Source organism: Pipistrellus hanaki, assembly GCF_964339955.1.
Source record: "Pipistrellus hanaki genome assembly, chromosome: 5".
Lineage (NCBI taxonomy): Eukaryota > Metazoa > Chordata > Mammalia > Chiroptera > Vespertilionidae > Pipistrellus > Pipistrellus hanaki.
The window spans coordinates 74,213,138-74,231,852 of NC_140507.1; the positions used below are offsets into that span (position 1 = coordinate 74,213,138).

General features: G+C 49.5%; 2 protein-coding genes across 6 annotated transcripts in view; both read right to left on the minus strand.

Annotated features, from left to right (window-relative positions):
• The window catches only part of MLLT1 (MLLT1 super elongation complex subunit), a 68,052-nt gene extending 63,849 nt beyond the window's left edge, over positions 1–4,203 (minus strand). For all 3 annotated transcript variants that reach the window (XM_084885578.1, XM_084885577.1, XM_084885576.1), the window contains exon 1: positions 3,975–4,203. In XM_084885578.1, coding sequence (XP_084741704.1) covers positions 3,975–3,986 — 12 coding nt within the window. In that variant the 5' untranslated portion in view covers positions 3,987–4,203. The remainder of the gene's footprint in view (positions 1–3,974) is intronic.
• A 5,249-nt stretch (positions 4,204–9,452) lies between these two features.
• The window catches only part of ACER1 (alkaline ceramidase 1), a 44,084-nt gene continuing 34,821 nt past the window's right edge, over positions 9,453–18,715 (minus strand). The window contains exons 3-7 of one of the 3 annotated variants that reach the window (XM_084885631.1): positions 16,014–16,128; positions 15,791–15,932; positions 14,932–15,069; positions 10,805–10,942; positions 9,453–10,513 (exon numbers count right to left, since the gene is read on the minus strand). In XM_084885631.1, the coding sequence (XP_084741757.1) occupies positions 10,345–10,513; positions 10,805–10,942; positions 14,932–15,069; positions 15,791–15,932; positions 16,014–16,092 (666 nt within the window). In that variant the 5' untranslated portion in view covers positions 16,093–16,128 and the 3' untranslated portion in view covers positions 9,453–10,344. The remainder of the gene's footprint in view (positions 10,514–10,804; positions 10,943–14,931; positions 15,070–15,790; positions 15,933–16,013; positions 16,129–18,715) is intronic. The other 2 variants (XM_084885630.1, XM_084885632.1) reach the window with 2 other exon arrangements.

An 18,715-nucleotide genomic window follows, 5' to 3' on the forward strand; every position in this document is an offset into this window, starting at 1 on the left:
GCATGAGACCCTCGTCTTCTAACTGCTGGTACACTGGGGGATAGCAGCCAGCACCTGCACCCCTCTGCCGACTCTGTCCAGCCTGTACCTTTCACCAGGGGCATAAGGTTAATGATAAAGGGATGAGAGGGAGCTCAATGAATGCTCTCTAAGGAGAAGTGTACAGACCATGTGAGTATGCAAATAAACCTATAATACAATCCTTAGTTTTCAGGTTCCTGGAAAGACAGACCCTCACCAGCCCTCCAGGAAGGCTGGGACAGGGTATATATTACATACGTATGAGAAGCCTGTAGACATGTAGACGGCATGGCGGGTGTCGCCAAAGTTCTCTAGGGAGCAGTTTGGGGAATTTTTTTTTTAAACTCTACAAACTCAATAAAGGCAACTGTGGCCAGGGTAGGTGGCCTGGTTATAAGTTGCTGATAACTAGTTACTTTTATTTAACGAACAGTTAGCAAAGCTTATACAAAGTTGTGTTACATGGACCTAAAGGGAAATAGGACTCGGGTCCCTGCCCTCAAGTACTTTACAACATAGTCAACTTCAGGACAAAAACTTGGCATGCTGACTTTCCAGCTGAGAGTTTCAGACCTGGGTGGGGGGAAATCCAGTCACTCTCATGTCAGTGCTCTGAACCATTCCAAGCGTTTCTCTGCAAGGTCTCGGTAAAAGAGACCTACCTAAGAATGCCGCTAAGGCCTGACTCCTCTCGGGGCCTCCCTGAGCCTGCATTTACACGTCTGTGAAATGGGCCGTCACCGTTAGAAACAAACCTCCCCTTCCGGAACAACAGAGTATGGCCACAGCAACTGTTCCCAATTTCAAACTCAAGAGAATCTTTTGAAGTATCATCCACCCTCGGTGCCATGCCCAGTGAAGAGAGGACACCGAGGTCCTTTGGAGAACAGAATCGCCCAGACACTGACACCACTTCTATTGTAGTTCCCCAGGCAGCCCTTCCCCATCCTCCCAGCATCTGCTTGGCCTTTAACTACTCCTGTTCCTTCCTTACCATTCTTGGAGATAAATCACACACCTAGGGAGCAAAGATCTGCCCCCCCCACCCCCAAGTACATGGCCTCTTCTCCCCTAAAAAACACATACAAAAAACAAATCCCACAGACATTGGATGTGTTAAGAACAGACTTGGGGGTCAGGACAGAGGGAACCATAAAGGCTTTGCCTACCCATGGGGACAGATTTTGATGCTGAGAAGTTGGGTGCCCAGAGCAAAATGCAGAATCGCCTTTAGCTGGGTTGAAACTTCTAGAGAACACAACAGGAAAGAGAAGTAAAGACTCCCAGAGCTGACAGGCCCTTCGGGAAAAATCCTGTCGCTCCCCATCAGACAGAGGCACTTACAGGTCTGGGCATCGTGGGGGAGAAAGGCAAACTGAGTCTCTGCTGGATGGATTCAAAGCCTTTACCATATACCAGAAGTCGTTCTGGGACACTGACCGCCATCTTGCCTACTCGGGTACTCTCCCAATTTGCATGAAAACACAACCAGGATGGAGAATCAGTCCACGGGGTGACACATACTTTCCTTCAGGACCAGTTTCACTTGCAAATACTTCTGCAAAGATCTAGAGACCAGCACGGTCCAACAACCCTTTCCGCTCTCTCGCCATGCTGCCCAGGGAGGGCGCTGAAGGTCAGCAGCAGTACCCACTGGGCACCGAAAATGTGACTGAAGCACTGGTTTTTCATTTTGTTTTGTTTATGTTTAACATAAACAGTGTTAAGTTATGTTTAACAGTGTTAAGTCACCACTGCTGGTGGCCACAGCGCTGGGCAATAGGGATCTCACTCTCCTGAGTGTGTTCACCAGTCCGCTCAGTCACAGCCTAAGAGTGCGACCCATTCTCACCATTCCACTTACATAAATGACAACCGTCCAGGGGGAATGGACACGCTTGGGCCTAAGACATCTTTCTGGGGAACCAGCATGTCAGGTAAGAGGCAGGAGTGACATTCTACGCCCATGCAGTGCCCAGCAAGCCCTTTCCAGAGGTGGGCTTTGTTGAAAGTGGACACTGAAGGTATACTTTTTGTTTATAACTCCGTATTAATTGAAGGCAACACGCTCTGTCCCTTCAAGGGAACTGAATTCATACTACACTGTAGAACCCCACCATTTAACTGTGACAAACTCTTCCTTCCCTCTGAAAAGAAAGGTAGTAACACCAAAGCCACAAGGGAAATCTTAGAGAGAGGGTGCCACAAACACAAGCCTCAATGATCCTGTGCCACCACGGGCGGCCAGGACGGGCAGGGAAGAGGTATCCTGCCCTACACCCCAGAAACCTCAGAGACACAGCGCCTTGCCAGACAGAGCCGCCTCAGTGGCGCCAGCAGCCAGGGACGCCTCAACCTGCCCTCGCTAATGGCAGAGATTTCAGCTGCCACCCCCACAACGCCCTTCCTGGCCTCACGCCCCTGGAAGCCAGGGACAGCAGGGGAGGAGGAAGAAATAAACCATCCTCAGCTGGGGGCCACAGTGGCCCTGGGTGCTGAAGAGGAGAAAGCAGAGCTGGTGAAGGGGGGACCAGAGGCCAAAAAGGCCTCGGGTTGACCAGAACCGACAGGACTGGCTGTTTCCAGAAGGAAGGGAGAGGGGCCACGTGGAGAGTTTACAGAAGTTAGCAAGGCTCCAGGTGGAAGCTCGGAGATGCCGGGGAAGACGGGGAAAGTGAGGTGCGCTGGGAGGAGGCGCTGGTGGGAAGTCACAGCATCAGGCTGGGGAATGGTGGAACACAGAGCAAGACTGAAAGTAAAGAGACAGGGGTTCCGGGGAGACTGCAGGTCTGCGAAGGGGGGTCATATGAGGTTGGAGGAACCGTACTGATGAGAGAGAGCCGAGTTGGGGGAGAAAGTGGGAAGGGTAAAACAGGGCTCCTGGGTCGAAGAGGGCCTAAGCTGAGGGAGTGAGGCATGTGGTGCCTGAAGGGTGTGGGGCCCCGGGCCAGGTCTAAGAGAAGAGGGTCTGATGGTGAGAGAGACAGCCCCCTAAGGCACTGGGTGGGACTCAGGGAGAGTGAGCAGGACATGAAACCAGAGGGACTGAGACAGCAGAGTAAGCTGAAGGCATCTGAAGAAGCAACCCCAGGCCCAAAGGGGGGGAGGGTCATTCAACGCAGGCCTGGGCCCTTGTGGGTCAAGACTCAGGTCCTGGCCAGGGTTTGAGGGCAGATGGACACTCGGGCTGAGGCAGGGGCAGGATCAGAGGGGAGAGAGGGCTCAGGCCTGGAAGACGATGAGTGGTAAGAAGGCTTAGGATTCGCGGAAGGAGAAGGCTGCAAACCAAGATCCCAGGGGTTCTGGGGGGTAGCGGGGGGGCTCAAAACCCGGCCATAGTTACGGGAGAAAAGAGGCAGCAGGTTGGGGACTCCAGGAGCTTGAGGGGACTCGGGGCCAAGGGTGGGGGAAAGGAGACCCAGGCCAGCCCAAAAGAGAAGGGGAGTATACAGGCTGGATCCGAGGAACCTGAGCGGTCCCCTGGGGCGCTTGTGGGGACTCTGGGCTGGGGTGCAAAAGGATGTCCCAGGGGGCCTCTGGGTCCGCCTGGGATCCCACAAGGCGCCCCTAAGGGTCTGGGCCGCCCTTGGGGGCACTGAGCTGCGTTCCCGAGGGGCGACCCAGAGGGTTCTTGGCTGCACTAGGGTCCCAAGAGGCGTCCCGGGAGGCTACGGGCGAGGCCTGCCCGGGTCCTCAAGAGGGTCCCAGGCGCCCCAGCCAGGCCCGGGGCGCGGTGGGGGAGGGGCGCCCCTGCCCCACATAAAGGCTCGGGGAGCGGCAGGCGCGCACAAAGCGGGGCGGGCGGGCGGGCGCCGGGCGGGGGCGGGGAGGCCGGGACCCGGGAGGGCCGGGCGGCCGGACGGAGGGACGGAGGGAGGGAGGGAGGGAGGGAGGGAAGAAGGGGGCCGGGCGGACGGCGCGGGCTGCGCTGGGGCGGCGCGGCCGCTCCTCACCTGATTGTCCATGGCTGCCGCCCAGCCCCGCCCCCGGGCCCCGCGTCGCTCGCCGCCGCCGCCGCCGCTGCCGCCGCTCAGCACCTCCCCGCCGCCCTCATTGTCTGTCAGGCGCCGCCGCCGCCGCTCCCGGCCGCCCGCCCGCCAGCCCCGCGGAACCGGAAACCACCGCCAGTACGGGTCGCACACCGACCCCGGGCCCCCGCCGACCGCGACTCGGGCCCGCCGCCCCGACTGGCAGCCGCCTGGCCCAATCAACAGCACGGGAGGCCGCTAGTGGGGCGGGCCTTCCGGCCTGGCGCGGGCCGGCCGGGCGGCTCTCGGAGGGACGAAGTCCTCAGCCAATGGGAGGCCAGGACCGGAGAAGCGGGAGGAGGAGGGCGGGAGGGAGGCGCGAGGCGAGTCCGCTGGGGGGAACGCGAGGTGTGCGCCGCACGTGGAGGGGGCCGGGGGCCGGGGGCGGGCCGCGCGCTGCGCCTGCGCGCTGTGGCCCGAAGGGGGCGCTGCCTGGTGCCGGGAACCTCGCGGGCCAGAAACGTGGTGTCAGTTTCCAGCTCAGGGGAGGGAGCCCCAGGGACACTTTTGTTTCCTGGTCTCGTGCCGCTACTATGTGATGGAATGAGCTTTGAAACCCATTAATTTTCCTGTCCTTGATCCGCACTGTGGCAAGCGTAGACAACTTGTTTCTCCCCGTAAGTCTCAGTTTGCACATCTGTAAAATGGGGTCAAAAAAAATGGGGACAATCATAGTATGGCGTGATACTAGTTGGTGCTAATTTGGGTGATGCTGCATTAAAATGATCAAGAGTGTCTCAATTTAACCCTCCGAAAACAACTTTGAACTTATCAATGATCCTATACGTTCACAGCTACTTGCAAACTAGAGTGGCTATAGACACGCCCCTCCATCTTTTTCATGATCTTGTAAGCCACTTGCCTCTCGGATATTACTAGTATTAGGACTTCTGCCTGAGATTTGGGGAGCCTTGTGCAGTCTTTTAAATTCCTTCTTATAAAAAAAATCGATTGGGGGTTTTGTTTGTTCATTTGTGGGAGTTTTTCCTTCCACTTCTCATTTAAATGTCAAAGTATTCAGTAGGTGGTATGGCTGGTACTTTGCGCTAAAGAACATGGGGAAAAATCAATAACGTTGGCTTGTCATTAAGTCCAGACAAAAACTCTGAATACCAGATTGCTATCATAATAACACTATACTTTTTAATCTAAGGCAGCACGAGTGGAATGGGGATCATGCTGAGAGAATGTTAATGGTTTAACATTCCTATAACTGGATGTAAATTGATCAGGGGTTCTATGCAGTCCTTGAACCAGCATGCTTAGCATCACCTGGGAACTTAGTTAGAAGCGCCAATTCTGGTCACCCTATATTCATGGAATCAGAAACTCTGCTTGTGAGGCAACACCCAGAGGTTTGGTTTAACAAGTTATGTAGATGATTCTGAGACTTATTTTACTTTCAAAACCACTGCTCCAGGTAAAGAGACAAAAATGAGAGGAGTTAGCAATCTGTCTCTTAAGGAAGATTGCAGTGAAGAACCTTTAAGCTACAATTGTTGCAAAGAGCCACCTTTCTTAAAGTTCAGATGAGTATTCTAACTTGCAGACTGGGTTAAAAATCACTGAACTCCACTTAATAACACTTTTTTGTTGTTACTGTATCTAGTTTTATGGTTATTTTTTATCTGTTACAAATGACTTCTTAAAGTGACACAATGTTTCCTATCTACATCGGCGTAAGGGAAGAAAAACATTAAGTAAATAGTAATTTCAGCATATGGCAGAATGCATGATTGATACATGTTATCTCGATGTTACAAATGCCGAAATTGATACATAGAGGGAGCTGTAAGTGGATCCAAGTCCCAAAGCTAGAAAGTAACATTTTGAACGCAGGGAGTCTAGCTTCCGATCCCAAACCTACCGGTACTACTACATTGTGTCTCTATCGCCCTCTAGCGGTCAGGCTTATTAGCAGCCAGAGACGACTAGGCATTTACTCCCCTTTCGCCTTGTGTAGATGGTTCAGCCCACGGAGATTTTTTTTTTTCTTCTTCTTTTTAAATGCAGCACGTTCCCTGAACCTCTCAGATTCTTGCCAGCCGCAAATGTACTCAGCACAGTCTCCTGCCAGCCGCAAATGTACACACTGCCACTCATGGCAATACTGAATATGACCAAGCAGAGCCCAGTGGCTGGTTGGAGACCTACCCCAGAGTAACTTCAACTCAGAACAGACCTTAACTGTCACAATAGGGCTTTGGGCCCTTAGCCCATGGGCCATGGAGAGCTATGAATGGTTTTGGAGCCAACCCAAACTATGTGCAACAAGGTATTTCCCCAGAAAAGGGCAGTACTCTAAACATTGCAATTTTTCTCTCTCTTAGTTTCATTCCCCCCTTTTCCTGGCAACAATCTCTGATCTGGGGACTCCTCCCAGGACCAATAGGAGCCTGTAAAAAGCACCTTCGTATGGATATTTTTAAATCTTTTTTATTGATATCAGAGAGGAAAAGAGAGGGAGAGGGAAAAAGATAGAAACATCAAAGATGGCAGAGAATCATTAATTTGCTGTCTTCTGGATGCCCCCAAATGGGGATCAAGCCTGCAACCCAGGCAAGTGCCCTGACCAGGAATTGAACCGTGACCTCCTGGTTCAGGTCGATGCTCAGCCTCTGGGCCACACAAGCCAGGCTGAGTTTTTAAATTGCTGCCCTTCTAGGAGGATGCCAACTCATGACAGGGCACAAGGCTTCAGCCCCCATGTCCCTCTTTCAATCAGGAAGGAGGAATGAGGCTCTTACCCTCACCCCCACCCCAAAATTCTCCTCCTCCTACCACAAGGAAGCATGTGGCCAGTCAAGCACTAGCCCAGGGGTCCTCAAACTTTTTAAAGTGGGGGCCAGATCACGGTCCCTCAGAGAGCTGGAGGGCCGGACTATATGAACTACTAATTCCTACTGTAACACCTCGGCTGCGCTCACTGCCCAAAAAACCTGGCGGGCCGGATCAGACTCCTCTGCGGGCCTCATGTGGCCCGAGGGCCGTAGTTTGAAGACCCCTGCGACTAGCCAATCGAAGGACTGCATCCCTCTGGCTACCAGGACTGGGTGGTGGTGGTGGGGGGGTGTTGGGAAGAGGGGGGTAAGGGCAGGATCTAAGACCAGTACAGAGTGGCTCTGGGAGCTTTATTAAATCTTAATTGAGCCAAAGTTGGTTTGGCTCAGTGGATAGAGCGTCGGTCTGCGGACTGAAAGGTCCCAGGTTCGATTCCGGTCAGGGGCATGTATGTTGGTTGCGGGCATATCCCAGGTGGGGGGTGTGTAGGAGGCGGCTGGTCGATGTTTCTCTCTCATCGATGTTTCTGGCTCTCTATCTCTCTCCCTTACTCTCTGTAAAAAAATCAATAATATATATATTTTTTAAAAATCTTAATTGAGGTAAAAATCACGCAACATAAAACTAACCATTAACCACATCAACGTGTACAATCCAGTGGCATTTATGACGTTCACAATGTTGTGCAGCCTCCACCTGTATCTAGTTCCAAAACCTATTCTTCACCCCAAGAGGAAATCCTGTGCCTGTTAGCAGTCACTCCCCACTTCCTCCTCTCAGCCCCTGACTACCACTAATCTGCTTTTTGTCTCTATCAATTTGTCTATTTCTGGACATTTCTGGACATTTGAATGGAATCATACCATAGATGGTGTTTTGTGTCTGGCTTCTCTCACTGAGCATATGTTTTCATGGTTTATTCATGATGTGGTTTGTGTCAGTGTTTCGCTCCTTTTTATAGCAAAACTAGAGGCCCTAACGCACACAATTCGTGCAAGGGCCTTGGCCCTGGTCCCCGCCTATTGCTGCTATCAGAGGGAGCCTCTGCCACAGCCCCCACCACTGCAGCTTTGTTCAGAAGGAAGGACATCCAGAAGGATGTCTGGTCTAATTAGCGTATTACGCTTTTATTGTATTATTATAAATAGCATTCCATGGTATGATACACCAAATTTGGTGTACCCACTCTTCCACTGTTGGGCATTTATGTTGCTTTCCACCCTTTGGGTCTTATCAATAGTGTTTCTATAAACATTTCTGTACACACATTTGTCTGAATACATGTTTTTAATTCTGTTTGGTATATTTATACTTAGGAGTGGAACTGCTGGATCATATCAAGAGCTGTAACCCTGACCAAGTTGCTTGCCCTCTTTGAACTGCCTCTATAAAATAAGAATATTCCTCTCTATTTGAAGTGCCGTATGGGAGGGGGGATTATTAGATTCAATGAAGTGCATCATAGGCATAGAGCACATGGTAGCAACTCAATAAATATGAGTTGCCTTTTGTCTATAATGTCCCAATCTCTCCAACGAGTTAGATGTGCTTGCCTCAACTGCTTTCGGGGTGCGGCACTCCTAGGATCCAGATAGCATGCCTGCCACCCATCTTTTGCAGAGACGATCAAGTGGTCTATGGGTATGAAAACCCATCCAGGGTCCCCAGGTTAAGAACCTCTTACTCTGGGCTCTCCTTTGGATATTGAGCTCTGGCAACAGCTTTCTTTCAGTCGCTCAGGTGCGTTCCCACCCCAGGAGTTTCCTCTGCCCAGAATGGCCTTTCCCAGATCTCACTATGATTGGCTGCCTCTCCTCATTGAGATCTCACCTGGCAAGTGCAATGCCCACTCACCTTCCACTTAAAAGGGCTGCTCTGCCACCCCCTGGTTCTCCAGAACATCACTGGGCTGTCTTGTAGGCAGACCCATCAGTGCCTGGAATTGCCTTGTTGGTGTGTCTTTTTATCTAACACTAGAGGCCCAGTGCACAAAATTTGTGCACCTAGGGGGGCCCCTCAGCCTGTCCTATGGCCTCTTGCAGTCCAGGAGCCCTTGGGGGATGTCCAACTGACAACTTAGATCTGCTCCCCACCACCACCACTGTGCTCACCAGCTGTGAGCCTGTCTTCTGGCTGAGAGGCGCTAGCGCACCGACCACCAGAAGGCAGCTCCTGCATTGAGCGTCTGCCCCCTGGTGGTCAGTGCACATCATAGCGACCAGTCGTTCAGCCATTCGGTCAATATGCATATTAGCCTTTTATTATACAGGATATATCTCCTCATTAATTAAGGCAGGGACTTTGTATGTCTTTGTTGTCTTGTGTACCCAGGGACTGGCATAAGACATATAGTAGAAAATGTATATTTGTTGAAGAGATAAATGAGTGAATAGGTGGGATGATTGGAAGAATGATTGGATGATTTGGATGGATAAATGAACAGACAAATGGATCGCTAAATATAAATGGGTGGGTTAATAGAGGAGAGGGATAGATAATTAAATAAATGGATAGAAAGATAATAGGGGATGCATAAGTGAATGGATGGATGAATGGATGTTTCAATGAATGATTCAATGGATGGTGGATGGACAAATAAATTGAAGGATGAGTATATGGATAGATGTTTGTCAGACTTTATGCTAAGCACTTTACATGCCTTATCTTGTTTCATCCACACAGAAACTTCATAAAGAAAGGAATATTTCCACTTTATAGACAAGCTTCAGACGCAGGAAAAATCACTTCCCCCAGATGATACAAGTAGAAAATGGTGGAGCAGGATTCAAACTTAGGTCTCCTAACTCCTAGCCCTGAGCTCTTAACCACAATAAAATACTACTCCCCTTCTCCCCTTGCTTTGAGAGCCCATCCTGGCCACCCCTGCTCCCCTCCATGCCCCACAGCACCCAGACTGCCCATCCAGGTGTTCATGTCACTCTGCTGTCAACCAGTGAGATGGCCACACAGTCCATGTGTGAGCGTGTATAGAGGCCTGCAAGGTCTCTGCATGTGTGAGGGTGGGATGAGGCCACCGGAAAACATGTCCACTCTTAGGGATGGCCCCTAAGTACCAAGGACAGTGCCAGGCCAAAGTCAGGTCCAAAGAGTCTGGTAGTGGCTGCCACTAGGAGTAAGCGGCATGTGGCCCAAGCCCCAGTAGAGGTCATCTCAGTAGAAGCCATGTAATCACAGCAGCTGGTCCTCCAGTCCTTCCAGGTTGTGTGACAACAGGGTGGCCGTGAACACAAGAATGAGGGAGAGATGACAGAGAACGAGATAGGTCCAGAAGGGGAGCTCTGCCTGGCAGCCCTGCAGGGTCATCAGTCTGCTGCTCAGAGAAGTCTTGATGTCCATCCCCTGCCTTGAAGTGGGGTCATGCAGGGCATGGAGGATGAGGAAAGGGAGCTGGAGGGAGGAACTGTGTGTATCTCTCAGACTCTCGACCCAAGCCTCTCTTGTCAAGACACAGGTGAGTTGGCTGGTGGTTGGGGAGTCCAGAGACCAGCAGACTTTAGCAGTTCTTGTGTTCACCACTGATTTCCACGTAGGGCAGCCCCACGGGCCACGTGTCCCGAGGCCAGTAGCGGACTTTGAGGGTTTGGTTTGGCATCTCATACTTGGCGTCCACCAAGGCCATGGTGACCATGCCATAAGGGAAGGTGATGCTGATGAGCAAATGCCTGTGGGAAGCAGGGAGAGGGCAGTGAGAGTGCAAAATGTCACTGTGGCCAGCTGGATGTCCCCAGCCCCTCCTGGGTCCTCTCCTGACTTCTCATGGATCCTGATCGTCCAAAGGAACCTTCTGGAACTCACCCCCTGATTGCAGCCAGTTTCCCCACCTCCACCCCCACCGCCCAAACACACAAGACTCAATATTGGTGCCATCCCTTTATGACCCCAGGCTGATGCCCCACGCTCTGATATGAGATTTTTCTGGTTCTGGGATCCCAGCCCAAAGAGTAGGTGCTTACCAGATGCTGTGCATGTAGGAGAAATTAATCTGCTGCCAGAAACTGCAGAGGAAGCGGTCAGTGATCCAGCTGGTCAATGCAAAAGCCCACAAAACCACGGAGACCTCAATAAGATGTCGAAGCTCCTTATTATTGGTCCTAGGGAGGGCGGAAGGGAGATGAGAGCCTGACTCCGAGTAGAGTCTGCAGGGGCCGATGGGAAATTCCTCACCAAGGAGGTGAGGCTGGAAGAGGGAAAGATCCAGGGTGCCAGGGGAAGGGGGCTCATCTGTGCTTATGACTAACATTTGCAGAGCACTTACAGGATGTCAAGTGCAGTCAACAAGTCCTTTTGGTAGAAACTTAGTCCTCACAGCAATGCTGATATTCCCATTTTGTAGAATGGTGAGAAAACTGAGACCCAAGAGATTAAGTTATGCCCCAACCCCATACCATGGTTACTAGGGGCAGAGCTGGGGTTTGAACCAAGGTTGTCAGATTGCAGAAATCTTTTTTTTTTTAAGATACATTTTTTATTAATTTCAGAGAGAGGAAGAGAGAGCAATATAAACATCAGTGATGAGAGCGAATCATCAATTAGCTGCCTCCTGCACACACTCTCCTGGGGATCAAGCCCGCAACTCAGGCATGTGCCCTGACCGGGAATCAAACCGTGACCTCCTGGTTCATGGGTCGACAATCTACCACTGAGCCACGCCAGCCAGGCAGATTGCAGAATTCTTAACCAACAAGCATTTCTGTGCGTTTGTGTGTGTGGGTGTGTTTGTGTGTGTGTGTGTGCATCTGTGAGTCAGTGCTTGAAAATTCTTGTCTGGGTGTCTGTGAGAATGTGTGTGTCCGTGAGTGGGAGGGCGATTCTCTGACAGCCATGTCCTGGGATGACTCAGGAACAGAATCTGTTTCCCTGGTGGCAGAGCTAACCCAGTGTCCCCAGCAAAGAGCCTACCGGGGACTGAGAAGGCAGAAGCTCCTCTATGGTTAGAATCACAGGCCCTGCCCGCTGGCTTAAAATGAGACAGTTTGAACAACAGAAAAAGAATAATGAGTAAGAATTGGTGAGATCTGAATAAAGTCCGTCTCTCAATAACAGTATTGTCCCATTGTCAATGTCCTCCTTTGGAAGTTGTACTGAGGTCACATAAGATGCTGCCACTGGTAGGGCTGGAGGGTGTGGATGGGAGGGTGAGGAAAGGGGGGGCTGGAGGAAGCTGGACGATGGGTACATAGGACTCTGTGTTTTTGCAACTCACTATGAGTCTACAATTAACAAAAAATAAAAGAAGTAAAAAAAAAAAAAAAAGTAGTACAGTGACCCAAATGGGTTAAAACAATTCAGAAATGTAAACATCCTTGACTCCATAACAACAAAACTTAGAAACAAAACCAACTGCATTGGGCCCTACTAGAGACTTGGGGCTAAGGTACCGAATCACCACTCTGATAAATAATGGGCAAGGATCAATGGTCTCTCCTGTCTTCTCTGTTCAAACTCTCTATGTTAAGGTTGATGCGTGAAAGTCTCTGATAGAAAAACTCCGGCTAATCAATGCAGATGGAATAATAGAATCTGCAAACCACCCTTTTGCACCCCCTGATGAGATCATGGATGGAGGCAGGGGCATTGGGTGACAGGTCAGTGGAAAACTTTCTAATACAGGTGGCATCATCCGAATCCCCTGATCCACCTTAACAGCACTAATGTGTGGCACCCACTCATCCAGCAGTCCTAATGGGAGGGAACCAGGAGCACCCAGCATTGCACATGAAATATCCTGGCCTAAAAAATGTAAACCTGAGCCCTGAGTGGGAGCTCAGTTGGTTAGAGCATCGCCCCAATGGCTGAGATGGTGGGTTCAATCCCAGTCAGGGCACATACAAGAACCAACCAATGGCCCTAGCTGGTGTGGCTCAATTGGCTGGGTGTCATCTGATGCACAGGGCACATGCCTGAGTTGCAGGCTGGATCCCAGGTAGAGGGTGTGCAGGAGGCAGCTGATCGATGTTTCACTCTCACATCAATGTTTCTCTCACTCTTTCTCTCTCTCTCCCTCTTCCTTCCTCTCTTTCTAAAAATCAATTAAAAAATCTATTTTTTTTTTTTTAAAGAATCAACTGCCCTGATGGGTTTGGCTCAATGGATAGAGGGTCAGGCTGCAGACTCAAGGGTCCCAGGTTTGATTCCGGTCAAGGGCATGAATCAAATTGGTTGTTGGCATATCCCCAGTAGGGGGTGTGCAGGGGGCAGCTGATTAATGTTTCTTTCTCATCGATGTTTCTCTCTATCCCTCTCCCTCCCTCTCTGTAAAAAATCAATAATATATATATATATTTTTTTTAAAAAGAATCAACCAATGAATGAATAAATAAGTGGAACAACAAATAGATGTTTTTCTCGCTCTCTCCCTAACATCAATAAATATAAAATTTAAACCTAAGTCTAGATCTAACTATTAATTTGCAGGAAATACAAAAGATAAGGAAGCACACTGAAAGATGCCATAGGAAGCAGTCAGTCAAATCCAGAATGTGGGATGTTCTATAGGCAAATGACTGAGGGGTGTTATTAATAGGCATGAGCAAAGGGAGAAGAGGGGATGATATGAAATAAAGACGGAAGAGACTGGTGTGGATCCTGACTTAAATAAGACCAGGCGTCAGAAGCATCTTTGAGGAACTGAGCAGTCATTGATGAGAACTGAGTACTGGATACTATTTTTAGGAAGTCTCATTAACTTTGTTAGAAGTGTGTGTGCCATATCTTCCGTTTGTCCCTCTGGAATTTCCCCACCCTCTTCACTCTGCCCATGATCTCCTGATGGTCATAGAACCTCACTCTTATCAGCACAGGGGTTTTAAATGATTCCTAGTGGTTTTCCTATACCTTGCCCCCTCCTTTGTAAATTACCCTTTCATTCAAACCTCCTCAAACGATCCCATTTGAGAGTTCCTCCTCTCAACACATAGTAAGACATGTATGGTGTGGAAAAGTAAGAATTCTCGCCCAGCCGATGTGGCTCAGTGATTGAGTGTCAACCTATGAAACAGGAGGTCACTGGCACATGCGGGGGTTGCGGGCTCGACCCCCAGTAGGGGGCCTGCAGGAAGTAGCCAGTGGATGATTCTCTCTCATCATTGATGTTTCTGTCTCTTCCTCTCCCTTCGTTTCTGAAATCAATAAAAATACATTAAAAAAAAAAAAAAAAGTAATAGTTCTTCATTGGGAGAGTGAAATTCTGAAAAACCAATGAGTGCCCTGATATGAAGTCTCAGGGGGAATATATAACACAGGGTGGCAAAATGTTGATGGTTGTTGGGGCTGGTTAGTGGGCACATGGAGGTTTACGGTGCCACACTCCCCGGTGATACACTAGTACATGGTGAGGGGCTAGTGATACACTAGTACAAGGAAAAAGGACAAGCTCTGCAGTCAGCAGCCTTAGGTCCAAACCCTGGCCCTGCCCCTTGTTTGTGGATGATTCTGAGCATGGAGTCAGCAAGAACTCAGTGCCTGGCCCTGGCTGGTGCTGCTCAGTGGCTAGAGTGTCGGCTCAAACATGAAAGAGTCATGGGTTCAATTCCTGGTCAAAGGCATGTATCTGGGTTGTAGGTTTGGGGTGAGTATGGGAGGCAACAATTGATGTGTCTCTCTCACATAGATGTTTCTTTCCCTCCCTCCCTTCCTCTCTTCCACTCTGTTTAAAAATTAATGGGCTGAAACCGGTTTGGCTCAGTGGATAGAGCTTCGGCCTACGGACTGAAAAGTCCCAGGTTCGATTCCGGTCAAGGGCATGTAGGTGTTCAAGAGGCAGCTGATTGATGTCTCTCTCTAATCAATGTTTCTAACTCTCTATCCCTCTCTCTTCCTCTCTGTAAAAAATCAATAAAATATATATTTAAATAAATAAATAAATAAATAAATAAATAAATAAATAAAAATTAATGGAAAAAATATCCTTGGGTAAGGATTAACCAACCAACCAAACAAACATGACAAGAACTCCATGTCTTTTAAGTGTGTGTGAGGGGTGGTGAGGGGCAGAGGGAGGGAAGGAAGGGATGAGGGCGGAGAGGGTGGCCCTGGAAGGAGATGGGAGCCACCCTCCTGGGCGCCTGCAGTTACCACCCACTTCTTGTACTCCTGGAACACGATGTAGAGGATATGCAGGGCGATGCTGTTGAGGGCGTATGCGTTCACCGTAGGCTTCAGGAAGGACAGGAAGGTACTGACCATGGTGGCGATGACAATCAGGCAGATAAACTGGGGCCTGGAGGGAGAAGAGCTCAGATGAGGGGTGGCTGGAAAGGGTCCTGGGGAGGGAGCTGGGCAGGTCACATGGAGATCGTGTGGCAGAGGTGGGTGAGAAAAGGGAAGGGGTTCCAAGGAGCCCAACTGGACTCAGAGAAAGGTCCTAGCACTCCCAGGTGGGCTCAGCAGAGGAGCTCAGGGCCCAGGTGAGTCAGTGATGAGTGCCAGGGCCCAGGTGAGGTCACGCAAGACAATCAGGGAGGGCCCAGATGGGTTTACAGAAAGAGATGCAGGGTCCCAGAAGCTACCACTTAAGGAGTCTTAGAAGGCTCAGAAGAGTCAAGTAAGGTCAGGAGAGAATTTCAGAGGAGTCTCAGGTCAAGAGGGGGTCCTAGGAGGATCATATATAACATTTCAGGGGACCCAGTTGATAGACTCAGGGGATAGTTCCCAGGAACCCAGGTAAGCTTAGGGAAGGGTCCTAAGACACTCCCCCCCCCCCCCACACACACACAGGTGAGCTCAGATAGTCTAGAGAAAGTCCCAGGCTATGTGGGGAGGAATTGTAGGAGTTCCAAGTACACTTAGAGGGGTGGCTTGGGAGCCCAGTTAAGTCAGGCAGGGTCAGGACAAAGATCTGGTGTAGCCAGGGGAGGGGTGTTGAGGGCCACCACGGGGAGGGGACACAAAAGCCCAGGTGGGCTCTCACGGAATCACCAGAGGGCCAGCCCCCATCCCACCTGTTTTCCCCAAGGAAGGTGGGAAAGTAGCAGCGGGGCATCCAGATGCTGTAGCCACCAGCCAGCAGCCACAGGATGGAGATCTCGTCCAGCAGTTGGCCCAGGAAGCTGAGCGTCATGTGGAAGTACATGGAGAACAGGCCTGGAGCAAGAGACAAAGGCAGGTGGTCAGGGAGGGGTTCCTTCCCAAGTCCCTTGCCCCACCATCACAGGCCCCACCTACCTATGATCATGAAGAGGACACAGAGGGCATAAATGGAGCGGGAGCGTTTCTCGGCGTAAGGGTGCATCAGGAACATCATGAGAGGCCCAAAGATGAAGAAGGTGACATTGCTGAACTGGAGAAGAGGAGGACATGGGGAGAGGGTATCAGACAAGGGAGGCAGAGGAGGCCTGGCCCTATGTCAAAACCCTCAGTCATTGGCCAGTTGGTCACCTATCTCCTTTCAGGCAATGAATCAACCCAGAGTTTGTCAAGTCTTTCCGCTCATCTTCACAGTCAATGGGTCATCAGCAGATCCATAACTCCACCCATTATCCTATGGATTCATTTGTTTATTCAATGGGTGTGGCAAAGACTATCTACTAACGGTCTACCTATATTCTCCCCCTTTTCCTTATAAAAATAGTATCTCAAGTTTCAGCCAGGCACACAGCTACTCAGCTAAAGACTACATTTCCCAGTCTTCCTTGCAGCACACGGTGCCCTTGTGACCTGATGTGTGGCAAATGGGATAGGAATGTAAACGAATCTAATACTTTCAGGTCAGTCCTTAATAAGCAGCGTAAGGCTTGCATTCCACTTCTGGTGGACCAAAATGCATCTGAACCTGTGTCTTAAGTTATGCGTACCCCCTTTTTTTCCTTGCTAACTAAACCTGAATTATGTTCAAGCATCTGCAGGACAAGCTTTCAGGGAAGCAGAATTTGGCCCAAGGTATGGATCACTCCCATTGCCTGCCAATGGTATTTATTGAAGACTAACTGTGTGATATTATTCTGGCCGTGAAACATGATGGAAGTTCTGATGAGGGACTTCTGGGAAAATTCTTTTTACTGAAATCAGGCCAGGGAAAAGGACTTTGGACATTATTGTGATATTTAAGATGTGGCAGCTCCTTTGCAACCATGAGGAAACTAGGCTGAAAGCAAAAACAGATACTTGAGAATAGTAGTCTCAACACCCTCTTACATTCTTAAGCATTATTTAGTACCTCAAAGAACTTCTGTGTATAGGAGTTACATCTATTAAGACTGACTATATTAGAAATTGAATCCAAGAACATTTCAAAATATCTTACTACACAAGCATACATTCCCTTGGCCATCAGAGAGATGATTCCATCACACATCATGTGGCCACTGAAAGATTCCATTGTATCATAATCAAAGTGGGGGAAAAAGCAAATAATATCTCCACATTATTATGAAAATAATTTAGACCTCAAGGAATTTCTGAAAGGGTGTACAGGACCTCCCTCCCCCCCAATCGATTCCCTGGACAATATTTTGAGAAACACTTCTCTAGGGATATCAGAACAGAAAGATGAAAAGTTCCAAGAAGCTTGATGATGCTGAGCTGCTGAGTTAAGCTATTCCAGAACCGTTTACACCAGAACTTCTATTTAAATAATAATAATAAGAAGATACTGTCCTTTCTTGTCCTTTCTGTTTAAGCTGCTTTTAATTGGGTGTTCCATTTGAAACCAAAGCTTTCCAGTTCATGGGCTTTAGGATTGAAGTGACATGGAATTGGATCCATGCTTCCTCACTAACTGTGGAGCCTTAAGATGGCAACTTCAATGCCCTTTATCCCTACATTTGTGACATTTGCATAATGTCACCTGCCTCTTCACACTGCTAATTCAAATGTCCCCACTAGCCTATAAGTACAATTAAGGTCACAAGAATATTTGCACTGGAATTTCAATGGCTCAAAAATCCCCAAGGCTGACACAGGTCTTCAAAAATCTCCCCAAGGTAGATTGGGGCCACAGTGATTATCTCCCATGAGCTCAGAAACAAGTGTTCTCGACCCGCCAATTTGAGGTCAGCCATCTAGCTTGCTCAACTACACCCTTGCCTCCCTGATAAAGTCTTCCTCTTGTAAAGGTCTTCTCTATTGTCTGTGTTCCATCTTAGTGGAGGAGCTGTGCCCTGTCAACTAGGGTGCTCTGTTATTTTTTCAGAACTCTGGTCTTAAGGATGACTCAAGAATACAGAGCACAGTGGTGGGTGAGGGAACTCATTCACCTGAGACAATGTCACCATCTATGAGCCTAGGGCCTGGAGGTCTATAAAGGTTCCCAAGAATGGCGTCCTCCTGACTGCAGGGAAGCCCACGGCTCTCCTTGGGTCATGCTGGAGCCAGCACAAAGATCAGAGGTGGAGGACCCAGCGTCAGCAAACTGGTTTCCAAGCCCTTGGTCCCACCCACATGCTTGTTTTCTATGCCAAGGTTCCTTGTGCCTATCAATGGACAAGGCCCAACACACCTCTGGGACAGACACTGGTTCACAATGGCTACCCTAGAACAGACACACACTTGCCCTGTCTGTATCATGAGATCCCATCCCACTGCAGTAGACACCTATCCCAAACAGGGCCAATCAGATGTTCTCTTTTGGGAATTTAAAACCTGAGGCAGCCGAAACCGGTTTGGCTCAATGGATAGAGCATCGGCTTGGGAACTGAAGGGTCCCGGGTTCGATTCCGGTCAAGGGCATGTATCTTGGTTGCGGGCATATCCCCAGTAGGGGATGTGCAAGAGGCAGCTGATTGATGACTCTCTCTCATCGATGTTTCTAACTCTCTATCTCTCTCCCTTCCTCTCTGTACAAAATCAATAAAATATATTTATAAATAAATAAATAAATAAATAAATAATAATAAATAAAACCTGAGGCAGACACAGAACCTGGGAGT